The sequence below is a fragment of the Pongo abelii genome, chromosome 10, assembly GCF_028885655.2.
Source record: "Pongo abelii isolate AG06213 chromosome 10, NHGRI_mPonAbe1-v2.0_pri, whole genome shotgun sequence".
NCBI classification, from domain to species: Eukaryota; Metazoa; Chordata; class Mammalia; order Primates; family Hominidae; genus Pongo; species Pongo abelii.
This window is the reverse complement of record NC_071995.2, coordinates 97286117-97303956: the sequence shown is the minus strand read 5'-3', so window position 1 is coordinate 97303956 and position 17840 is coordinate 97286117. Positions and strand designations below refer to the sequence as shown.

Sequence of the window (17840 nt, the reverse complement as noted above, 5' to 3'; positions counted from 1 at the left end):
AAGCAGATCGACCCATCTGAGCAAAAGACTCTGGCCAATCTACCGTGGATTGTGGAGCCGGGCCAAGAAGCCAAGAGGGGCATTAATACCAAGTATGAAACCACGATTTTCTGATACTCGCCGTCCTCCTGTCCTCGCGGTGCCTTGCTCGCCAAGCAGTCCCGGAGCAGGCTTTCCTTCGCGCCTCCGCGTCCACCCAGCCCAGGAGGAAGACTGCTCTGAGCGTGCGGCCTTGTTACGGGCGAAAGGCCACTGGCCATTCCTGGGGAAGTTCTTTCTGCACCAGTGATGGAAAACGCAAGACTTTCCAGTCGCAACCCCTGAGAGGCGTGAGTTGAGATGGGTTTTCCCTGATGCTCCCGACTCCCCCCCCCACCACCTCCCAAGGTATTTCTGATGACTCCGCCCCAGTACTTGCTTTGCTTCATTTGGGGATAATACCTTTTCTTTAAAAAAAAAAAAAAAAAAAAAAAAAAAAAGTAAAGGGGATCTCTAATACTGCCTAAAAGTATGCTTTCACTGTCAGCAGTTTTAAAGGTGAAATCAGAGCAGCACTACCCCTCCCACCTCCAAAGCATCTGTAAAATCATTCTATCATTGAGTATCGTTTAATGCAAAAGGACAAAAACAACTCCCGTGATATGATTGCCAGGAGATTCTGTTTCCCCATTTCTATATTTGTGGATTTTATATGTAATCACCTATGTCAGAGAAAGAAAACCTTTCAACCAAATGATTGGTTCAAAAGGAAAGAATGATTCAAAACAGAGGAATTTATTATGCACAGCAAAATGTGTCTTGTATTAAATATTTTTATTAAAAGAATGTTTCATTAATGCATTGATAAGAAAACTAGGTTAGTTGTGAGGGATGTTTCTGGTTTCATTTCAAATAATTAAATTTCCACTGCTACTACCAAGAGGACTGGCTCAGTGGTGGCAAAATACTGGTGATGCTCCCTAGAGCAGGAGGCCCGGAAGTGCTGACGCAGCCATCAGCCTGCCAAGATTGTTTTTTAATCTTCACAGTGTTTTAAAGAACATGTTAAAAAAAAAAAAAAAATCTAGTGCTCCTGCTGTCAAGATTTCTGTCATGGAAACCTTGTTTGAGAAAGGTGTTAATAAAATTCTATTGCAAAAATTTCTTTTTCTAGAAAAAATAAATACAAAAAAAAAAGAAGAAATTCCAAAGTAATAAAACTTTTCTTGAGACAAACAAAAAAAAGTTTGCTTACTATTTGATTAAATAAAATTTACTTACATTTCTTTAAGGTATTTTAATTTTTTAATGTCTCTGTGGAGTATTTGTATGATACCATAATGTATATTTATGTAGAATCAAATTATATAAACAGTACCAATATCATTATAGAAAAAAATAACATTTTAATGTATATTGTTCTAACAATCATATTGTGAATCATTTTGAAGTTCATTATAGCGATATTGATAAATTGTGGAATTGTCTTCATGTTTTTTTATTAACTGATATTATTTTAAACCTAACTGAGATGATCAGTTACATTCATCAGTTGGTGAGTTTTGAAGAATAACTACATTTTATTTCAAACTAACAAATGTATACGGTTTTAGTTCAGTGTTGAAGAATTTTAATACAATATTAAATTACTTGAACTGAACAGTTCCTTGTATATATTTTGCCTATTCACTGTTGATATGTATGTAGCAAAATGAGAGTTAAATAACACTAAAATATGGTACCAGGAGGCAATTGTATAGGAGCAAAGTTAATAGGAGCTTTGCTGAAACAGAAGCATATGTGTAAATAAGCTTGGGCTTCCAGTTATAAATTTTGTAATTTTTGTCATTATTTATATCCTATAAAAAAAGCACACAAAAATAAAACAGAAGTTGTACAGCAGTGGTGCTTGGCATCATTCTGTGAGCACCTTCCCCACTCCCGTTTAGGAGCAGAACCAAAGGCCCAGCCTTCTCAGCATCTACAGCTAAAGGGACTTTTTTAATTGGCAAAATTGTTGAGAAAAGTTGCACAGTTCCAAGTTCAACCAGTCTGAGAAAGATACACAGGCCTCTGAAACTTTCATTTTAACCTAAAGCCCCCGCTGCCTTCTTTTAAATATTAAAGCAGACTGTAAGGAGGAATTGTCAAAACAGGCATCTCTAAAAGAGAAAGGACCACCAAACTGGATCACTTTTGTAGCACAGCATCGATGGTATGTTTGGAAAAACATTATCTACATGGTCATCAGTCCTTTCATTTTTTTCTACACACACAGCAGCCCCATAGACCAGAGCAGGGAAGGGAAAAGGAAGGGCTAAACCTGCAGGGGGCAGATGAGAGTCGGCCCACGCATTGACGAAGAGATTTGCAGCTGATTTGTCTTCAAGGGGAAATTTGACACATTGATAACTTCAGTAACCATGGGCAGCGGGGTCATTGAATGCTAACATTACTCAAAAAAGGACTTGAATTCAATTACTCCATTTAATTGTTTCTTATTAAATTGTATTCTATGATAAATTTGAGTGAATGAACCCTATGAAAATTATCCCTAGTTAGTTCATTAATAAGTCATGGAAATGATTTTTCTCAAGACACACAAGATTTTCTCAAGTTGGAATACTTGGGAATATTGCTGGTTCGATGTTTGGATAAGATGGAGCAGAAGACAGGCTTGGATAAAGGAACACGTGGCCAAATCCTCAAAAATCAATAAAAATTCACACCTGGATTCAAGGTAGCATCACTCCTAATTACTTCTGAAAAGAAATGAAAATTTGATAGGTGATCTAGCCTCAAGAGAATTAGAATATAATGGCCATGTTCAGGAAATCCATAGGAAGAGGACTTTTTTAAAAAGAAATACATTTCTAAGTTCTCTTTTTAGATAGGCTAGTCGATCGGAAGGTTCGAAACACATTTTTTGAAATAAAGTTGGGTAACTAGCCAACACAGCCAGCACAGAGTCTACATGCAGCAGGGCCCCACTGGCCCGCCCCATACTCCAGTCCTATCTCCCCAACAGCCAGCCAGCCAGCCCCACATTTACTGCTGTCCGTGCCTCTAGGCAGATGGACCCAAACATCTGCCTGCCCCAGCAACAGAGTCCTGCTTCCCACAGAAACCGGTTCCAAAGCAGGCAGAGACGGTGCTTTGAACTTGCTCAGGCCTCTTGACCGTCACCATGCCGCATATTGTGTCTCCGTTAGTAGCTGGGAGCTGGAACTTATTTTTGTGGTTGAAATAACCCTGAGACCTTGGTGCCAACCAGGGAAATGCCAACTCCACTTAACTGTTTCTGTCTTCTGCTCAAGTCGGTCTACTTATTGAGAACTCACTCTGTGCTTAGCGTGGCATCACTTTCCTTAGAGTTGCTTCTGCAAAGATGGTCATTCTACAGCCAACATATTGCACTCGGTGCGCAACTCATCAAAAATTATAGCTACAAATTATTATTAAAAACAGTTTTTGTTTTTCTCCCCAAAACCTCAGAGACCTATGTTTGGGGGAAAAAAAAAAAAAAAAAAAAACCTGCATGGGCATTTAACTTTCCAAGAGTAGTTAACGACCAGTGATGTGAAGACTTATACATCAGGCTGAACTAAGACATCCTTCATTTGTCATCTCCAATGGGGTCACCCCGGCGGAAGGTGGCGACTGCAGCCGCGGAGGTTTAATCAGGGCTTCTAACTTGGTTCAGACAGTGGAGGAGCGCGGGTATCAGATGACAGACTTCACGAGTACAGACGAGCTAATATGCATGTTCCAAGCCCTGCTCTTTAGGACATCTTGAAGTTCTGTCTCATCACCACAGTAAGAGCAAGAGATGGAGTCAGATTTTACAACCAAAGTCAGCTCACAATGTGGTAATACAAACCATTCAAAGCAATTCATATTCAATACCCAATTTAATTGTCCTCTGGATGTCTCAGGGCCTCAATCAAGCATCCCAACAGCTGCTCCCCAGGGAGCCTGCCTGCCTGCAGCCCTCCCTCTCAAGTGGCAGTAAGACACGTGGGAAGTCAAGAGGCCCCCAAGTAAGAGGCAGCATCAGCTGTTTTCTGACATTTGAGAGGCGGATTTCTCTCTGATTCTCAAAAGTGCATGCTCAGTTGTCTGAGAGGAAAAAAACAATGCCAGTGTGCTGTGTTGAGTCAGGGGAGACTGAGAAAGAAGAAAGGTACAAGTGGATTCTGAAATCCCATTTTAGCAGGCCGTTTCTGGGGTGTGGGTTTGAGCAGGTTGCAAACTCACATGCCTTCCAAGCCATACAGGTGACATGAGTGAGTGGGGTAGGGACTGTGCCTCATCTCAGGGGCAACCGCTGCTGAGTTCCAGCTGATTGTTGCCAGGCAGAAAGGAAGACCCTGGGTCCACAGATTTTCTAAGAAATCTGGATTTTCACGCAAAATCGTTGGGTTTTGAAGTGTTGGCAGCAAACCTGGTTTTAAAAAATAAGTGTGAGCCACACAGAACTCATCTGTGGGCTGGGTGTGGTCTATGCATCACTTGTTTGTGAACTTGTTTAGTAGCTTTATGACTTTCTGAGATTCCACGAAGCTTCAGCAACCTTACGGCTAGATGCCCGGTTACTCATCAGGAGAGTGTTTGTAGCTGGGGTGAGTGGGTGGAGGAGGCAGAGATTCAGGGGTCGGTGACATTTGTTGAATTGCTGTTATTCACCAGGTTTGTTTTGGGGAGTATCAGTTAGGAATTGAACTAAAGAACTAGTAGCAAAGACCAGCAATAACAATGTCTTAAACGAGGCAGGGGTTGAATTTTCCCTCATGTAACATGAACTTCAGAGATAGGCAGTACAGAGCTGGAATTGTAGCTTTATGATATCATTGAAATCTCAAGATTCTTCTATATTTCTACTCTGCCATCCTTTGGAAGTGGCTTTTAGCCTCAAGATTGCCTCATTGTCACAAAATGGCTGCTGGAGCACCCTCCAGCATACACATATTCCAGGCATTAGAAAAGATGGTAAGGACCATAGGACGGAAGCATTGTCTAGCTGAATAAGGCAGACTTTTAAGAGCTTTCCTGGAAGCTCCACCCCACAACTTCTGCATACAGCTCATTGGCCACCCCTATGTAGGAGGATGGAAAATGTGGCTGCAATTGTTAGTTTTAGCTGAGCACACTGCAGCCCCCAACAATGCAGGGGTTGTTAGTGAGGAAAAGGAGGAGATTGGATATTGCGGTGGTCGCTGGCAGTGTCTACTACAGTGGGAATCATCACAGTAATAGCTAAAAGGCAAACACAAGCACACACAGGTGAGACACTTGAACAGAGAAAGCAGTGCCTGTAAGAGGGATTGGTGATCATCCTGACAGAGTTGTTACATAACTTAGCCACCAAACCTGAGCAGGAAAGATCCCCACAGCTGTGTTAATATGCACACCAAACATCTGTGCTGCCCAGCAAGCTCCTGAGAATTTTATGGGCAGAGCAGGCACAAAGGGGCATGCTGCATCGGCAGACATCGCAGCACCATGGGCTGTGCTAAAGGAGGAGACTGGCAATGACTTGGTTGGGCATCAAGGGTGAGAGTAGAAGGCGCTGGCTCTCAACCTCCATTGCACACTGGAATCACCCGGGGAAATTTAAAGACTCCCTAGGAAGTGAATCCTTGAGGAGATTAACCCATTTGCTGAAGTCACACAGCTGGAAAGTCAGTGTAGCCAGGGTTGAACTTAGATCCACTTGACAGCCAAAGCCACACACATACCACCACACTCCCAAGCTACTGGCCCCAGCAACAAGCCCAGGGTCTTTTCTCCCCTCATTCCCAGTCCTCCTTACCACTTGGTGGGTGTATGCATCGCCCAAAGAGAATCAAGTTTGGGATAGTTCAAAAGAAAGCAGGTGACAGCTTTCCTGCTAAGCAATGTCTGTCTCCTAAAAGCCAGTGGCCATAAGGAGAAGGAGGTGGTAGAGGAGGGTGCCTGGAGCAAGGTGTCTGCCATGGAGCAGAAGCAGCAGGGTCCCAATTTGTGAATCATGGAGATTTGGGCAGTACAGGAATGGGGGTTTGTAACTGGGACAAAAGATAAGTATTATGCTGTTTATTGAGATCTATGTCAGATTCTTGACATGTTTTTCTAAGCCCCACAAAAGCCTTGTACATTAGGTTCCCTATTTGGCAAATCAGGAAAGTGAGGCTCTGAGGGGCTGCATCTTTTCAAATGAAAGGAAAAGGAGAAGGGGGGGAGATGAAATCAAGATGGCAGAAGAAAGCACACACTAACCCAGGCCTGCCACTAATTTGAAATGAATCTCTTAAGTTTCAAAGTAGAAACAGGCTTCTCCAAAGGGAAGGCAACAGTAGCTCTGCTACCTTCCCTGCTCAATGCCTGAATCATCTGAGAATTGAGAGCAGGTTGGGCAGTGGCCAGGTGCTGGCAAATCCAACGCATTCCCGCCACCTCTACCATCCATTGGCTTCTATCAGAATGTTCCTGCTGCTTTTTTCAAAGAGCAATCTCTACAGGCACAGATACAAGTTAATCAGACTACCAAAAGTAGAAGCTCCTTGGGAGCAGACAGCATCTGGTGTCTTCTCCGAGAGCTTAGTAGTGATGCATCTGTCCTGATGCAAGTGAGTAATGAATGAAATGCAGAACTGAAGTGATGCTCTTGGACCCTCTAGCCCAGGGGCTTCAATGAGAAGGTACAGGGAGTGTCACCCAGTGGAGACAGAAGGCCGTGGCCCAGAAACCCAGCTCCACCACTTTGCTGTGGGGCCCTGGAAACCTAACCTCTCTGCATCTGTTTCCACACCTATGAAAGAGAGATAACACCTTGCAGCACTGTTATGATTCAGTTAAATAATGTATGGAAAATGCCCAGCCTGTGGGCTTGGCACATAAAAGGCCCTCAAAAAATAGTAGCTCCCTTCCTTCCTTCTAAAAGACTTAGTGTGTCTCCAGAGGTTAATTGACAGCGAGTAGGGCAATAAGCCCAAGATGAAGGGCTTAGTGAAGGGCTCACTGCTAATTGAAGGTGACTATAAGAACATCTCCAAAACCATCACATAAGCTATTGGATGACCTTCCCCAGCTACCGAAACCAAGCCTTATGACCTCAAGGCTGATGTCATCTGCCACTAAACCTAGGAGTATTCTACTTCCAGTTGTAACTGACAGGCGACTTACAAGCCTAAGAGTCTTGGCCTTTCTATCTATAAAGAATAGCAGATTTGGATTCTAGCCCTGGTTTTGTCACCGATTAGCTGCTGGGGTTTAGTTCTTCCTCTAAAAACTGAAGCTGCAGTCTGCAGATCCACTCAACTTCTGTGAAGATAAATGAGAGTTGGGCAGTGCCTCGAGTGGAGCGGCGATAAACATTTGAATCAATGCGAACATGTGCTCCTCGGAACAGCAGGAGTCTCCACTCACCTGCTCAGTGTTTTCCAGTTTGATCAGTTGCTCTGAACCCCCAGACCCAAACTCAGGCCTCGACCACCCTCTCTAGTTACATATTCTAGCCCTGAGTGATGGAAATTACAGAGGTAGATTTTTCTATTCATTTCTATGTGATAAGGAGCATTCCTAGTTCTGGGGGCCTGACCTCATAAATGACTTTACAATGAACACCAGTGACTCATTTTCCTGACTCTTAATTGAAATGAAAATTTCCCAAATTCTGGTTTTCGCACATCATTTGACTCAGGAGCAAGTCATTGTTGATGCCAGATGACTTCAAAGGCCTTGTCTCTGCTACATCTCAAATGTGACCCCCTTCTTCTGCCCCTCGTGTGAGCATATACAGTAATTCTTCTATAGTTAAACTCATAGCCCAAGAGCAGCGGATTTTCTAATTCAGTCATTTTAATAACTGTATAGTATATCCATGGTCCCAAGGGGAGTGGTTATGAGCAAGGAATGTATTCCAGTGGCAATCTTCAGAACTAAGAATTATTAGAAAATCATTTTCTCCTTCGCTAAAGGTCAGTGAGTAAATTATAATATAAAACGTTTGTGGAATAATAGATGGCCATACTTGCTGACTTAAACACTCCAGGGATATGTTTATTCATTTTATATAATTTGGTAGCAAACCTCTTTTGTCCAAGTAAAGTTTTACTTTCCCCTAATGATGTTTCACAGAAAAAGGCCAAACTAAAATGGCAAGATAAAATGCTGGTGATATGCTACATCTTCATTTGACAGCCTCATGATATCCTTATGGAAAGGGAGAACATAGACTGTGTTATGAACACGTGGGCAAATTCATCCCATGGAACTCAGGAGATGAATTCCAGTCATCCAACAAGTGTTTACTTAGGCCCTTATTGCAATGCTAGGCTCATGTTAGACTCTGTACAGTCCTGGCTTTCAAGGAGCTTACGATTTACTGGGGACCTCAATAAGCAAGCAATTCCAAAACAACAAAAGCCATGACAGAGAAAAAGAGAATGCTAGGAGAGGGCAGGGCAGCCCTTCAGCTCTTGAGGGTCATCTCAAAGAATTTGTGAAACATAGGCAGTTAGGGGGGAAAAGAAAATCGGTGAGAGGACAGCATAGAGAAAACAGTGTACACAAAGCTACAGACGAGAACTTGGAGCAGGTCCAGGGTTTAAACTGAAGTGTAAACACAATTAAAGTTTAAACAGAGAAGTTTAATGTGATTCAGATGAGTGCTCTGGAAAGATCATGCAGAAGGGCACAACTGGAGGCAGAGATGGAAGCTGGGGCTGTTGCCAAGCAAAGAGGAGGGAGCTCAAATGGCATTGCAGAATGTCCCCTGAGTGGTCTCAGTGCAGGCAATGAGATAAGTGCTTCAGGAGCTTTATCTCATTAAATCCTACAACAATCCGGAGGGAGGAACGGATCCTCATTTTTCAGATAAGACAACTGCTGATACTGTCCTGTTTTCTTATCATCTGTTGTCCCCATGATCTCTCAACAACTCAAATGTATTTATTTATTGCTTCCTCTGCTGCTTAAAACAGTGCTTGGCATGTAGATGCTCAAGGAGTGCAGGATAGATCGGTGGGTGAATAAGCAGGCTGATCAAGGACTCCGGCCAAGAAGACATTAAGTTAAGGGGCCCATGTCTGCTGCATTCACTGTACTTACCACACTAATTTGCAACTCTTAGTCTCTGCTGGTCCTTTTTAGTCTCCTAGGCTTATCCCTCATCCCACTGATCTCCAGACTGCCCTGGACTCAGTCTTGGGGCCCCCTGTCTTTTCTATCTACACCCACTTCACTGCTGATTTCATCTACTCCTCTGATTTTAAATACCATCAATTCACTGATGACTCTCAGATTTCTACCTCCAGGTGGTGCTTTCCCATGAACTCCAGAGCCTTGCATCCCACCTACTCAGCATCCCCACCTGGATGTCTAACGGGCATCTCAAACTTACTGTGTCCGCAAAGCTGCTTTCATTGTCTTCTTCATCTCAGCTGACGGCAACTCTCTTCTTCCAGTTGCTCAGGCTAAAACCTTGCATCATTCTTTTCTTGTCTCTCTCACAACCTTTATCCAGTCCATCAGCAAATCCTATTAACTCTTATCTTCAAAATATGTCCAGAATTCAACTTGTCACAAGCTCTGCTGCTGCCACCCTAGTCTGGCCCACCTTCATTTTGTCCGGATGATTACAAAAGCTTCTCACTGGTTCCCCTTTCAGTTGATTCCCACTGCCTGGGTGATTCGTTAAAGCTTAAATCAGACCACTCCACTGCTCAAAACGCCTACACTGGCTCCCGGAGTCAAAAGTGAAGTCCTTACTGTGGCCTAAGAGGCAGCCTCCGGTGCTACCCCAATTCCTCTCTGCCTCTCCTGTTAGACTCCTCACACTCACCCTTCTCCAGCCACATGGGCCATCTGGCTGCTCCCAGAATACACCAACCCATCCCACTGGAGGCTGCACCTGCTGTACCCTTCAGAATGGTTTCCCGACAGATGCATAGCTCACTTCCTTACATCTTTCAGGTCTGTACAAGTGTCAGCTTCTGAAAGAGCCAGTCCATCTAAAACTAACCCCTTCCCCTCCGCTTGTACATACCACCGAATTCACTATAGATTTTATTTACTTTTTCTGCCTCTCCCTGGCCCTTAACTGCAGTGGAGCAAGGATTTTGTTTTGCTCACTCCTGTATTCCCAAAACCTACAACAATGCCAGGCACATGGTACATCTCAATATTTATTAAACAAATGCATGAACAAACTAAGTGAATAAATAAATGAATTCTCTTTTTTACAGGATCTTCTTCATGCCAGCCACACCGGGCAGGAACCATCAGAGAGACACACTGAGGAGGCACTCAGAAAATTTTGATAGAATTGAATTTACATATAGCTGATAAAGCCTAAATAGAAAGGTTGATGGATTTAGCTTGAATCTTTCACTTTAGTGTTCTAATCAACAGATAAATGACAAGCAAAGAATGAAACAATCCAAAAATGTTTTTCAAAACAATTTTGTGAATTTTATTTTTACAAAAATTTTTTAAATTCATATTTTAAAATGTATACCAAGGCAAAAAAAATCATATAAGCTATATCATAAATACAAGAGTTTCAAAACATACAAGAGACATATAATGTAAAAAAAATTTATATATATGAAGTCCAATGTAATTTATAATACAAAAAAATACAGCAAGGGAAAATGCTTTAAAAATGCTCATCTGCAAACTACAAAACAAATCCTCCTCTTGACCAACTGCATGAACTGCCATGAAATTTGCAGCTCCATCATATTAGGTATCTCTTCTTTCTTCATGTTACCTTGTCTTTCTTCCCATTTTTCTTTTAAGACAGGGTCTTGCTATGTCACCCAGGCTGGACTCAAACTCCAGGGCTCAAGGAATCCTCCTGTCTTAGCCTCCCGAGGAGCTGGGATTACAGGCACGTGCCACCACGCCTGGCTCTTAATTTCTTTTTAAGACAAGAGCCATTCAAGGCTTTTTAAAAACTGATGTGTGTTGTTATACTTTAACAGTCAGTGGCTTTTAATTCCGAAAGGTAATACTTCATACTCTGCCTACATAAGATGAGCCCCTAAACAGTGTGTACAAATAAAATTATGATTTGGGTATTCTAAGGAGACATACCATTTACAGAAATTTCTTTTGATAAAATTAAGGTTTCACTTTTCACATTTGCTTAAATCACAGTAAGCCTGTAAACTAGCTCCTTGACCCACCATTTAAAAACAAAAAACCTCCTTAACAATGCAAAAGATTGTATTCACTGTATTTGTGGTTCCATCAAAGGCTAAATAGCTTATCTAAAATACATCTAAGTGATCTATTCCCTTACCCTCTCCCCAACCTACCCCACAGTTATACTAATATGCACCAACAATAAAAACAAGTTATCTACTATTAACACTAGTAATCATTTGATTTTGTTCCAGTTACAGAAACAAAAAAAATCTTTGAATTTTGATTATATTTTCTGGGAACCACATCTACTATTAATTTATCTCCAGATTTACACTTCAACTAAAGTTCCTGATCAGGTCAAAAATAGCTAGTTATTGAGTTTTTTCCCCTGTCAAAAGCTATTTTTCCTGATTAACCTTGGAGATAAAAGAAGAGAAAGGAAGAAGGAAGGAAAGGAGGGAGAGAGAGAGAAGGGAAAGGAAAATAGGTTGGTTGGAAGGTTAATCTTCTAGAGTTACAGTGACTCGTCTGGAACTACACAGAAAACCAGAGAATTCTCTTGAAATTCACTAAAAGAATGGCATTCACAATGCCATTCATCTAAAAGTAAATGGAATTAGATGAAAATTGTTCTATTTCACATTTCTTAGAAAAATCTTATTAAGGCTTATGATTAAAATTGGCCCCACCTCAATGACTAACATTTAGCAGTGGAGAAACTGCTTTTTAAAAAAGAAAAAAGTGAGGATTAGGAAAGATCAGGTTCATTCAAGTAAGAGGTCTGATATGTAAGAAACCAGAGGGAGCAGGAATAGTGTCCAACTCAGATACTGACAACTAGAGTCCAGATATGGCACAGGGCTGCCAGCAGCTACAGTGAGAAAAGGGTAGACCAATAAAATCTACTCTTTCCAACACAGAAGTTTTACTTCACAAAAAGAACTGCTGAAGGCCAGGCCAGTGGCTCACATCTGCAATCCCAACACTTTGGGAGGCTGAGGCAGGAGGATTACTTGAGGCCAAGAGTTCAAGACCAGCCTAGACAACATAGTGAGACCCTGTCTCTACAAGAAAATTTAAAAATTAGCGGGTGTGGTGGCTCGTGCCTGTAGTCTCAGCTACTTGGGAGGCTGAGGCAAGAGGATTGCTTGAACCCAGGAGTTTGAGGCTGCAATGAGGTATGATTATGCCACTGCACTCCAGCCTGGGTGATAGTGCAAGACTCTGTCTCCATTAAAAGAGAAGGGGTATGGCCAGGCACGGTGGCTCACGCCTGTAATCCCAGCACTTTGGGAGGCCAAGGCGGGTAGATCATGAGGTCAAGAGATCAAGACCATCCTGGCCAACATAGTGAAACCCTGTCTCTACTAAAAATACAAAAATTAGCCTGGCGTGTGCACACGCCTGTAGTCCCAGCTGCTCGGGAGGCTGAGGCAGGAGAATTGCTTGAACCCAGGAGGCAGCAGTTGTGGTGAGCCGAGATCGCGCCACTGCACTCCAGCCTGGCAACAGAGCAAGACTCCGTCTCCAAAAGAAAAAAAAGGTGGGGGGGGCCTGCTAAATCCGAGACTCACTTATTGAGTCAATTAAAGGAAACGCTGCAGACTATGCACACAGACACAATATTTTTAAAGCAAATTTAAAGAGTGCAAAAAAACTTTAAGATTGTATTTAGGAGAACAAAACCCCCTTGGGGTAAGTGTGGTTCAAAAAGCAGGCCACTGCTACCCTGAGGCACAGCCTGCATAACAGTAATAAATACAGACAGTATTAAAATACCAATTTCCTCCACATTCTTCTCATTAATTATATCAACCATTTTGAATGCATCAAGACAGAATCTTACCAACAGTACAACAAGGTATGTATTCACATTTTCATTTGCATCCTAAGGACAAACTGTTAATGATGATCATGAAAAACAAGATTAAAGGTATGTTCATTTGGGAAAAGGCTACATTAATATTATTCATCCAACCACAAACACTTTTGTAATGAATGCAATACTGCAAACCAATTCAGAGCTTTATAAAAAGTTGATATCAGAGTTTCATTAGAATTTTTTTCCAATTCAAAAATTTAAAAAGTTCAACTACATTAATGCTTAACTATTTTATTCTAAAGTCTGTAAAATATATAAAATACCAAGATTATCCACAGTCACATATGTTTTGAAGTCAGGGGACACATGTATTTTCTTAAGATTGGTTCCATTTGTGTAGAAGGTCTGTGAGGATTCCCCAGTGACAACGTTCCACCACTGTTCAGAGAAAAATAAAATTCTCATTAGATTGGTAATTACACTGTGTGACAATTTATAGTGCCAGCAGATCCTTTGCCCTATCTCCTCCCCCCAACCGAACTCAAGCAAACAGGAGGAAAATGTCTCGGATTTAATGCTGAATATACTATTCAACCTGGTCAGCCTTTTCCTGATGAACGCTGGTGATGGCCTCACTGCTCCGCCTACACCTAACTCCAACCGTGAGTTGTGCTGGAGAAACATGCAGCCTGCTTGAGAGCTGCAGACAAGAAGCTACAGAGTCCATTACGGCAGTGGCCGGACTCAACTCTCTTGTCTGCATGTCCTTCTTGGGAGAATGGGCATAAGATTGCCCCTCTCTTCACTCAAATGCCCCTTTGCAGACACAGACTGGTATTCTGACAGAGACCCAAACTATTCATAATATGGGCTACAGGAAACAATGTTCTCTCTACTGAATCTTCCCTTTTCCCCTTGACCAAGTTTCTTTATAAAATAATCTCTATTATTTATTTACTAAACAAATACTGAACATCTCAAACGTAGCAAGGGCTCTAGCCAAGTCCTTCCTTTCCTTCCCAATCACTGAATTTGCTTATAATATTTATATTCATTTAACAAATGGGAATCATAAAGTTTACCCATCAGTCTCACAGCTAAAATGGGGGCAAGAGACAATACACGTAAACTTACTCTGAAAAGGCCTCAAGCTCACCATGATCCTGAGTATTATGAACATGGTAATAGTGTCACCCACCTTTGTGCCTATGGCAGTACCTAGCATTTTCTGTCTTTCCCATGTGAGTGAGTCAGGTAAGCATGTTCACTATTAGTAACTGCTAAAAGTACACCCAATGGACTTTGGTAAACCTCACTGAACCAGCATGCACTAACTTGGGATTTTCCAGAACTCACAAGTTTGCTTTGTAAAATAACAATGTAATCAAGCACATTCCACCGTGAGATTCATTTGTTTTCAGTCACTAAGGCTCTTAGAGATCACTTAGTTCAACTACCCAAAAAATGTACAGCACCAAGAACAAACCCTAACTATGGCCTGTGGGTGATAATGATGTGTCAATGTGGATCCATCAGTTGTAACAAATGCACATCTCTGGTGGGGGGATGTTCATAATGGGAGAGGCTATGTGTTTGTGGGGGAAAGGGGTATACGGGAAATCTCTGAAATGAGTTAGGTATTATCATTACATCAATTTACAGATAAGAAAATCAAGGCACAGAAGTTAATCTTGTGCAAGGTCACAAAGCTAATGAGTGGCAGAGGCAGGCTTTGAACTCAGGCAGCCTATCTCAAGGCCAAAGCCCACTCTGCTGCCACCAAGTCACGGCATACCACCATTTATCACCATGTATGCCATACTTCAGATCAGCTTTCCCTTCATGCACATGAATTAATGTGAATTTCTTGTCATTCAGTATGTACTCTGTGGCATAATGCAGGTAAACAGCTAAATTATTTTTTCACTTATAAATAGGAATAATTTGGAAGTTAAGAACTTTTTAAGCTTCTGGATACCTACTTTATCTTACTGGCACTCAATTTATACAGCTTGGATTCTAAAGTAAACAGGCTCAAAAGGCCTATTTTCTTGGACACTACAGCAGCTGTTCCTTTTTACTTTTAATTTGCTCTGTGCTTTTGGATAGTCTCATTAACATGCTGGGTAGATGCAGGCTGGGCTATATCATAATCAGTTGAATAAGCTAGTAATCAAACCAGAAGGCAAAGGCAGCCTGATTGTCATTTAAATATACAAACTAAATACATAGGCTAGAAGTTCTTTCACCCTTAAGACATAACATCTATAGTATGTAAACCTATTCTGCTGCTTTATTTCAAGGTTCCCCAACAACTCTGCAAATATGGTCACTGATCTTTGTAACATCTTATAAGCCAGACTCTCAATTATGTGACGGCATTCTGTGGGGGCCAGAGAATCAAATGATGTGGTCTCTAGAAACTTGGTGTCAAAGCTGAGCAGTTAAATTTGTCAGCAGCTAATACAGCTGAAGACTCCCCAGCTTCCAACACAGACAGCAATGACTCTCCTCTAAGCATCATCTCCAGAGCAGACTGAGTTCTAGTTTATCTTTACACTAATAGAGAACAATTGGTGGTCATTTCTCAGGATCTCCTAATAACTGAATAAAGATGTAGGTTAATGCAACATTTTGTAAACAGAATTGTGTTTTCAATGAAACCTTGTAAAGGGATAACATACATCCTTTCTTTTTTAAAAAAATTTTGATAATTAAGTTGTACATATTTTGGGGGTACATGTGATACAATGTGTAATGATCAAATTAGGATAATTGGGATATCCATCACCTCAAACATTTATCTTTTCTTTGTGTTGGGAACATTATAATTCTTCTAGCTATTTTGAAATATACAATAAATTGTTAACTATAATTTCCCTACTGTACTATCAAATACTAGAAATTACTCCTTTTGTTTATCTGTATTTTTGTACCCCTTAGTACATCCTTTCATAAAGCTAAAAACTGTCCTCTAATTTATCTTTTTTATAAGTTAGATTCTTATGGTGGTAAAATTGCAGCCGTGTGGGTCTCATGTAACCAAAACACCAGTCATTCAAATATTTCCAAACACTTATCCTGCCTTAGACAATTAATGAGAATCATCTCCTACACTTGAATGTTTTCAGTAAGAAATAACAGTATCATAAGATCTTATTAGGAATCAATTTTAAATGAAAAAGCTTCCAGAATCTCCAAGTGATCAGCCCAATATAGAGGAGTCCCCAGTCCCTGGGCCATGGACCAATACTGGTCTGTGGCCTTTTAGGAACCCATCCGCAGAGCAGGAGGTGAGCGGCTGGTGAGTGAACATTACCACCTGACAGATCAGTGGTGGCATTAGTTTCTCACAGGAGCAGAAGCCCTACTGTGAACTGCACATGGGAGGGATCTAGCTTGCGCACTCCTTACGAGAATCTAATGCTGATGATCTGAGGTGGAACGGTTTAAACCTGAAACCATTCCCCGCCCCCCACTTCCTACCATCACCCCATCTGTGGAAAAATTGTCTTCCAAGGAAACTAGTCCCTAGTGCCAAAAAGGTTGGGGACCACTGATATAGAGTATCATCTTCTACCACTTTTCCAAGTAAACTGCTATTCAAAAGACTCACTTCAAGCATTGCCCTCCAGGTGAAGCCTCTGCTAACTCTCTGAGGTTGGTCTGTTCACTCCTCTCCTTTGTGCTTCCACCTCCCTCATGAAAGCATGTCCCAGACCCCTTCTAAACTTTAGAGACTCTATTGGTTTACCACCTGCTTCCCCCATAGACTGCAAGCTGCTGAAAGGCAGGAACCAAGCCATAAACATTGTGCCACACAGCAGTAGCTTAGCACACACTGGACATTCAACACAGTCTTTTTGAGTGGATAGATAAAATATGCATCAGAAAAACACCAAAAATATGACCCTGAAGCACAACACATTCAAATCGTGGCCTCAATCACTAGTAAGTTTTAAAAAGCCAATTAGCTAGAGAAAACAGAGGCAGAGACCTGGGTTTGAGTCCTGGCTTTTCTATTTACTAATTATGTAACTTTATTTTTGGTTTTTTTGTTTGTTTGTTTTGGAGATAGTCTCGCTCTGTTGCCCAGGCTGGAGTACAGTGGTGTGATCTTAGCTCACTGCAACCTCTGCTCCCCCGGGGTTCAAGTGAGTCTCACCTCTCAGCCTCCCAAGTAGCTGGGACTACAGGTGCCCGCCACAAAACCCAGCTAATTTTTGTATTTTTAGCAGAGATGGGGTTTTGCCATGTTGGCCAGGCTGGTCTTCAACTTCTGGACCTCAAGTGATCTGCCCGCCTTGGCCTCCCAAAGTGCTGGGATTACAGGTGTGAGTCACCACACCCAGCACTAATTATGTAATTTCAGGAAAGTTATAACCTCCATAGAAAATCATTTTCCTCATCTGTAAACCAAGAATGACATTTAAGCCTCAAAAAGCTGGCTAGTAAGATGAGGGGAGTGAAGCATTTTGTAAACTATAAAGCAATATACTGTTGCTATTATTACTGAAGAAATTTCAAAAATATGTTTTTTTAAAGATTGTCAACCAACATAGTTAATTGTGAATGACATGGAAAACAGAACTAAGTTAAACACCCAACTTGCTAGTCATTCTAATGCCCCAAGTTTAATATGAGGCCGTATGACAGCTCTGGACTGAGGGCATCCCTGCCACTGTCACCAAAGCTTCCCCAGGATCTGAGGAAAGTAGTCTTGTGGATCTCAGTTTCATCACTACAAAATGGGGATAATAGTAACTGCCTTTTTTTTTTCTTTTTTTCCTTTTTAATTATTTTTTAAATTTATTTATTTATTTATTTATTTTCTTTTTTGAGACAGAGTTTTGCTCTTGTTGCCTAGGCTGGAGTGCAATGGTGTGATCTCGGCTCACTGCAACCT

The 17840-nt window shown here is 41.5% G+C and overlaps 2 protein-coding genes across 23 annotated transcripts in view; one reads left to right on the top strand and one right to left on the bottom strand.

The window, feature by feature from the left end:
- ANKS1B (ankyrin repeat and sterile alpha motif domain containing 1B) overlaps positions 1–11750 on the top strand; it is a 1278065-nt gene extending 1266315 nt beyond the window's left edge. For 4 of the 10 annotated variants that reach the window (XM_024256168.3, XM_024256166.3, XM_024256172.3 and 1 more), the window contains one exon: positions 7–496. In XM_024256168.3, coding sequence (XP_024111936.1) covers positions 7–114 — 108 coding nt within the window. In that variant the 3' untranslated portion in view covers positions 115–496. 10 annotated transcript variants of the gene reach the window in all.
- The window catches only part of APAF1 (apoptotic peptidase activating factor 1), a 90228-nt gene continuing 82796 nt past the window's right edge, over positions 10409–17840 (bottom strand). For all 13 annotated transcript variants that reach the window (XM_063711858.1, XM_054528154.2, XM_063711861.1 and 10 more), the window contains one exon: positions 10409–13372. In XM_063711858.1, the coding sequence (XP_063567928.1) occupies positions 13226–13372 (147 nt within the window). In that variant the 3' untranslated portion in view covers positions 10409–13225. The remainder of the gene's footprint in view (positions 13373–17840) is intronic.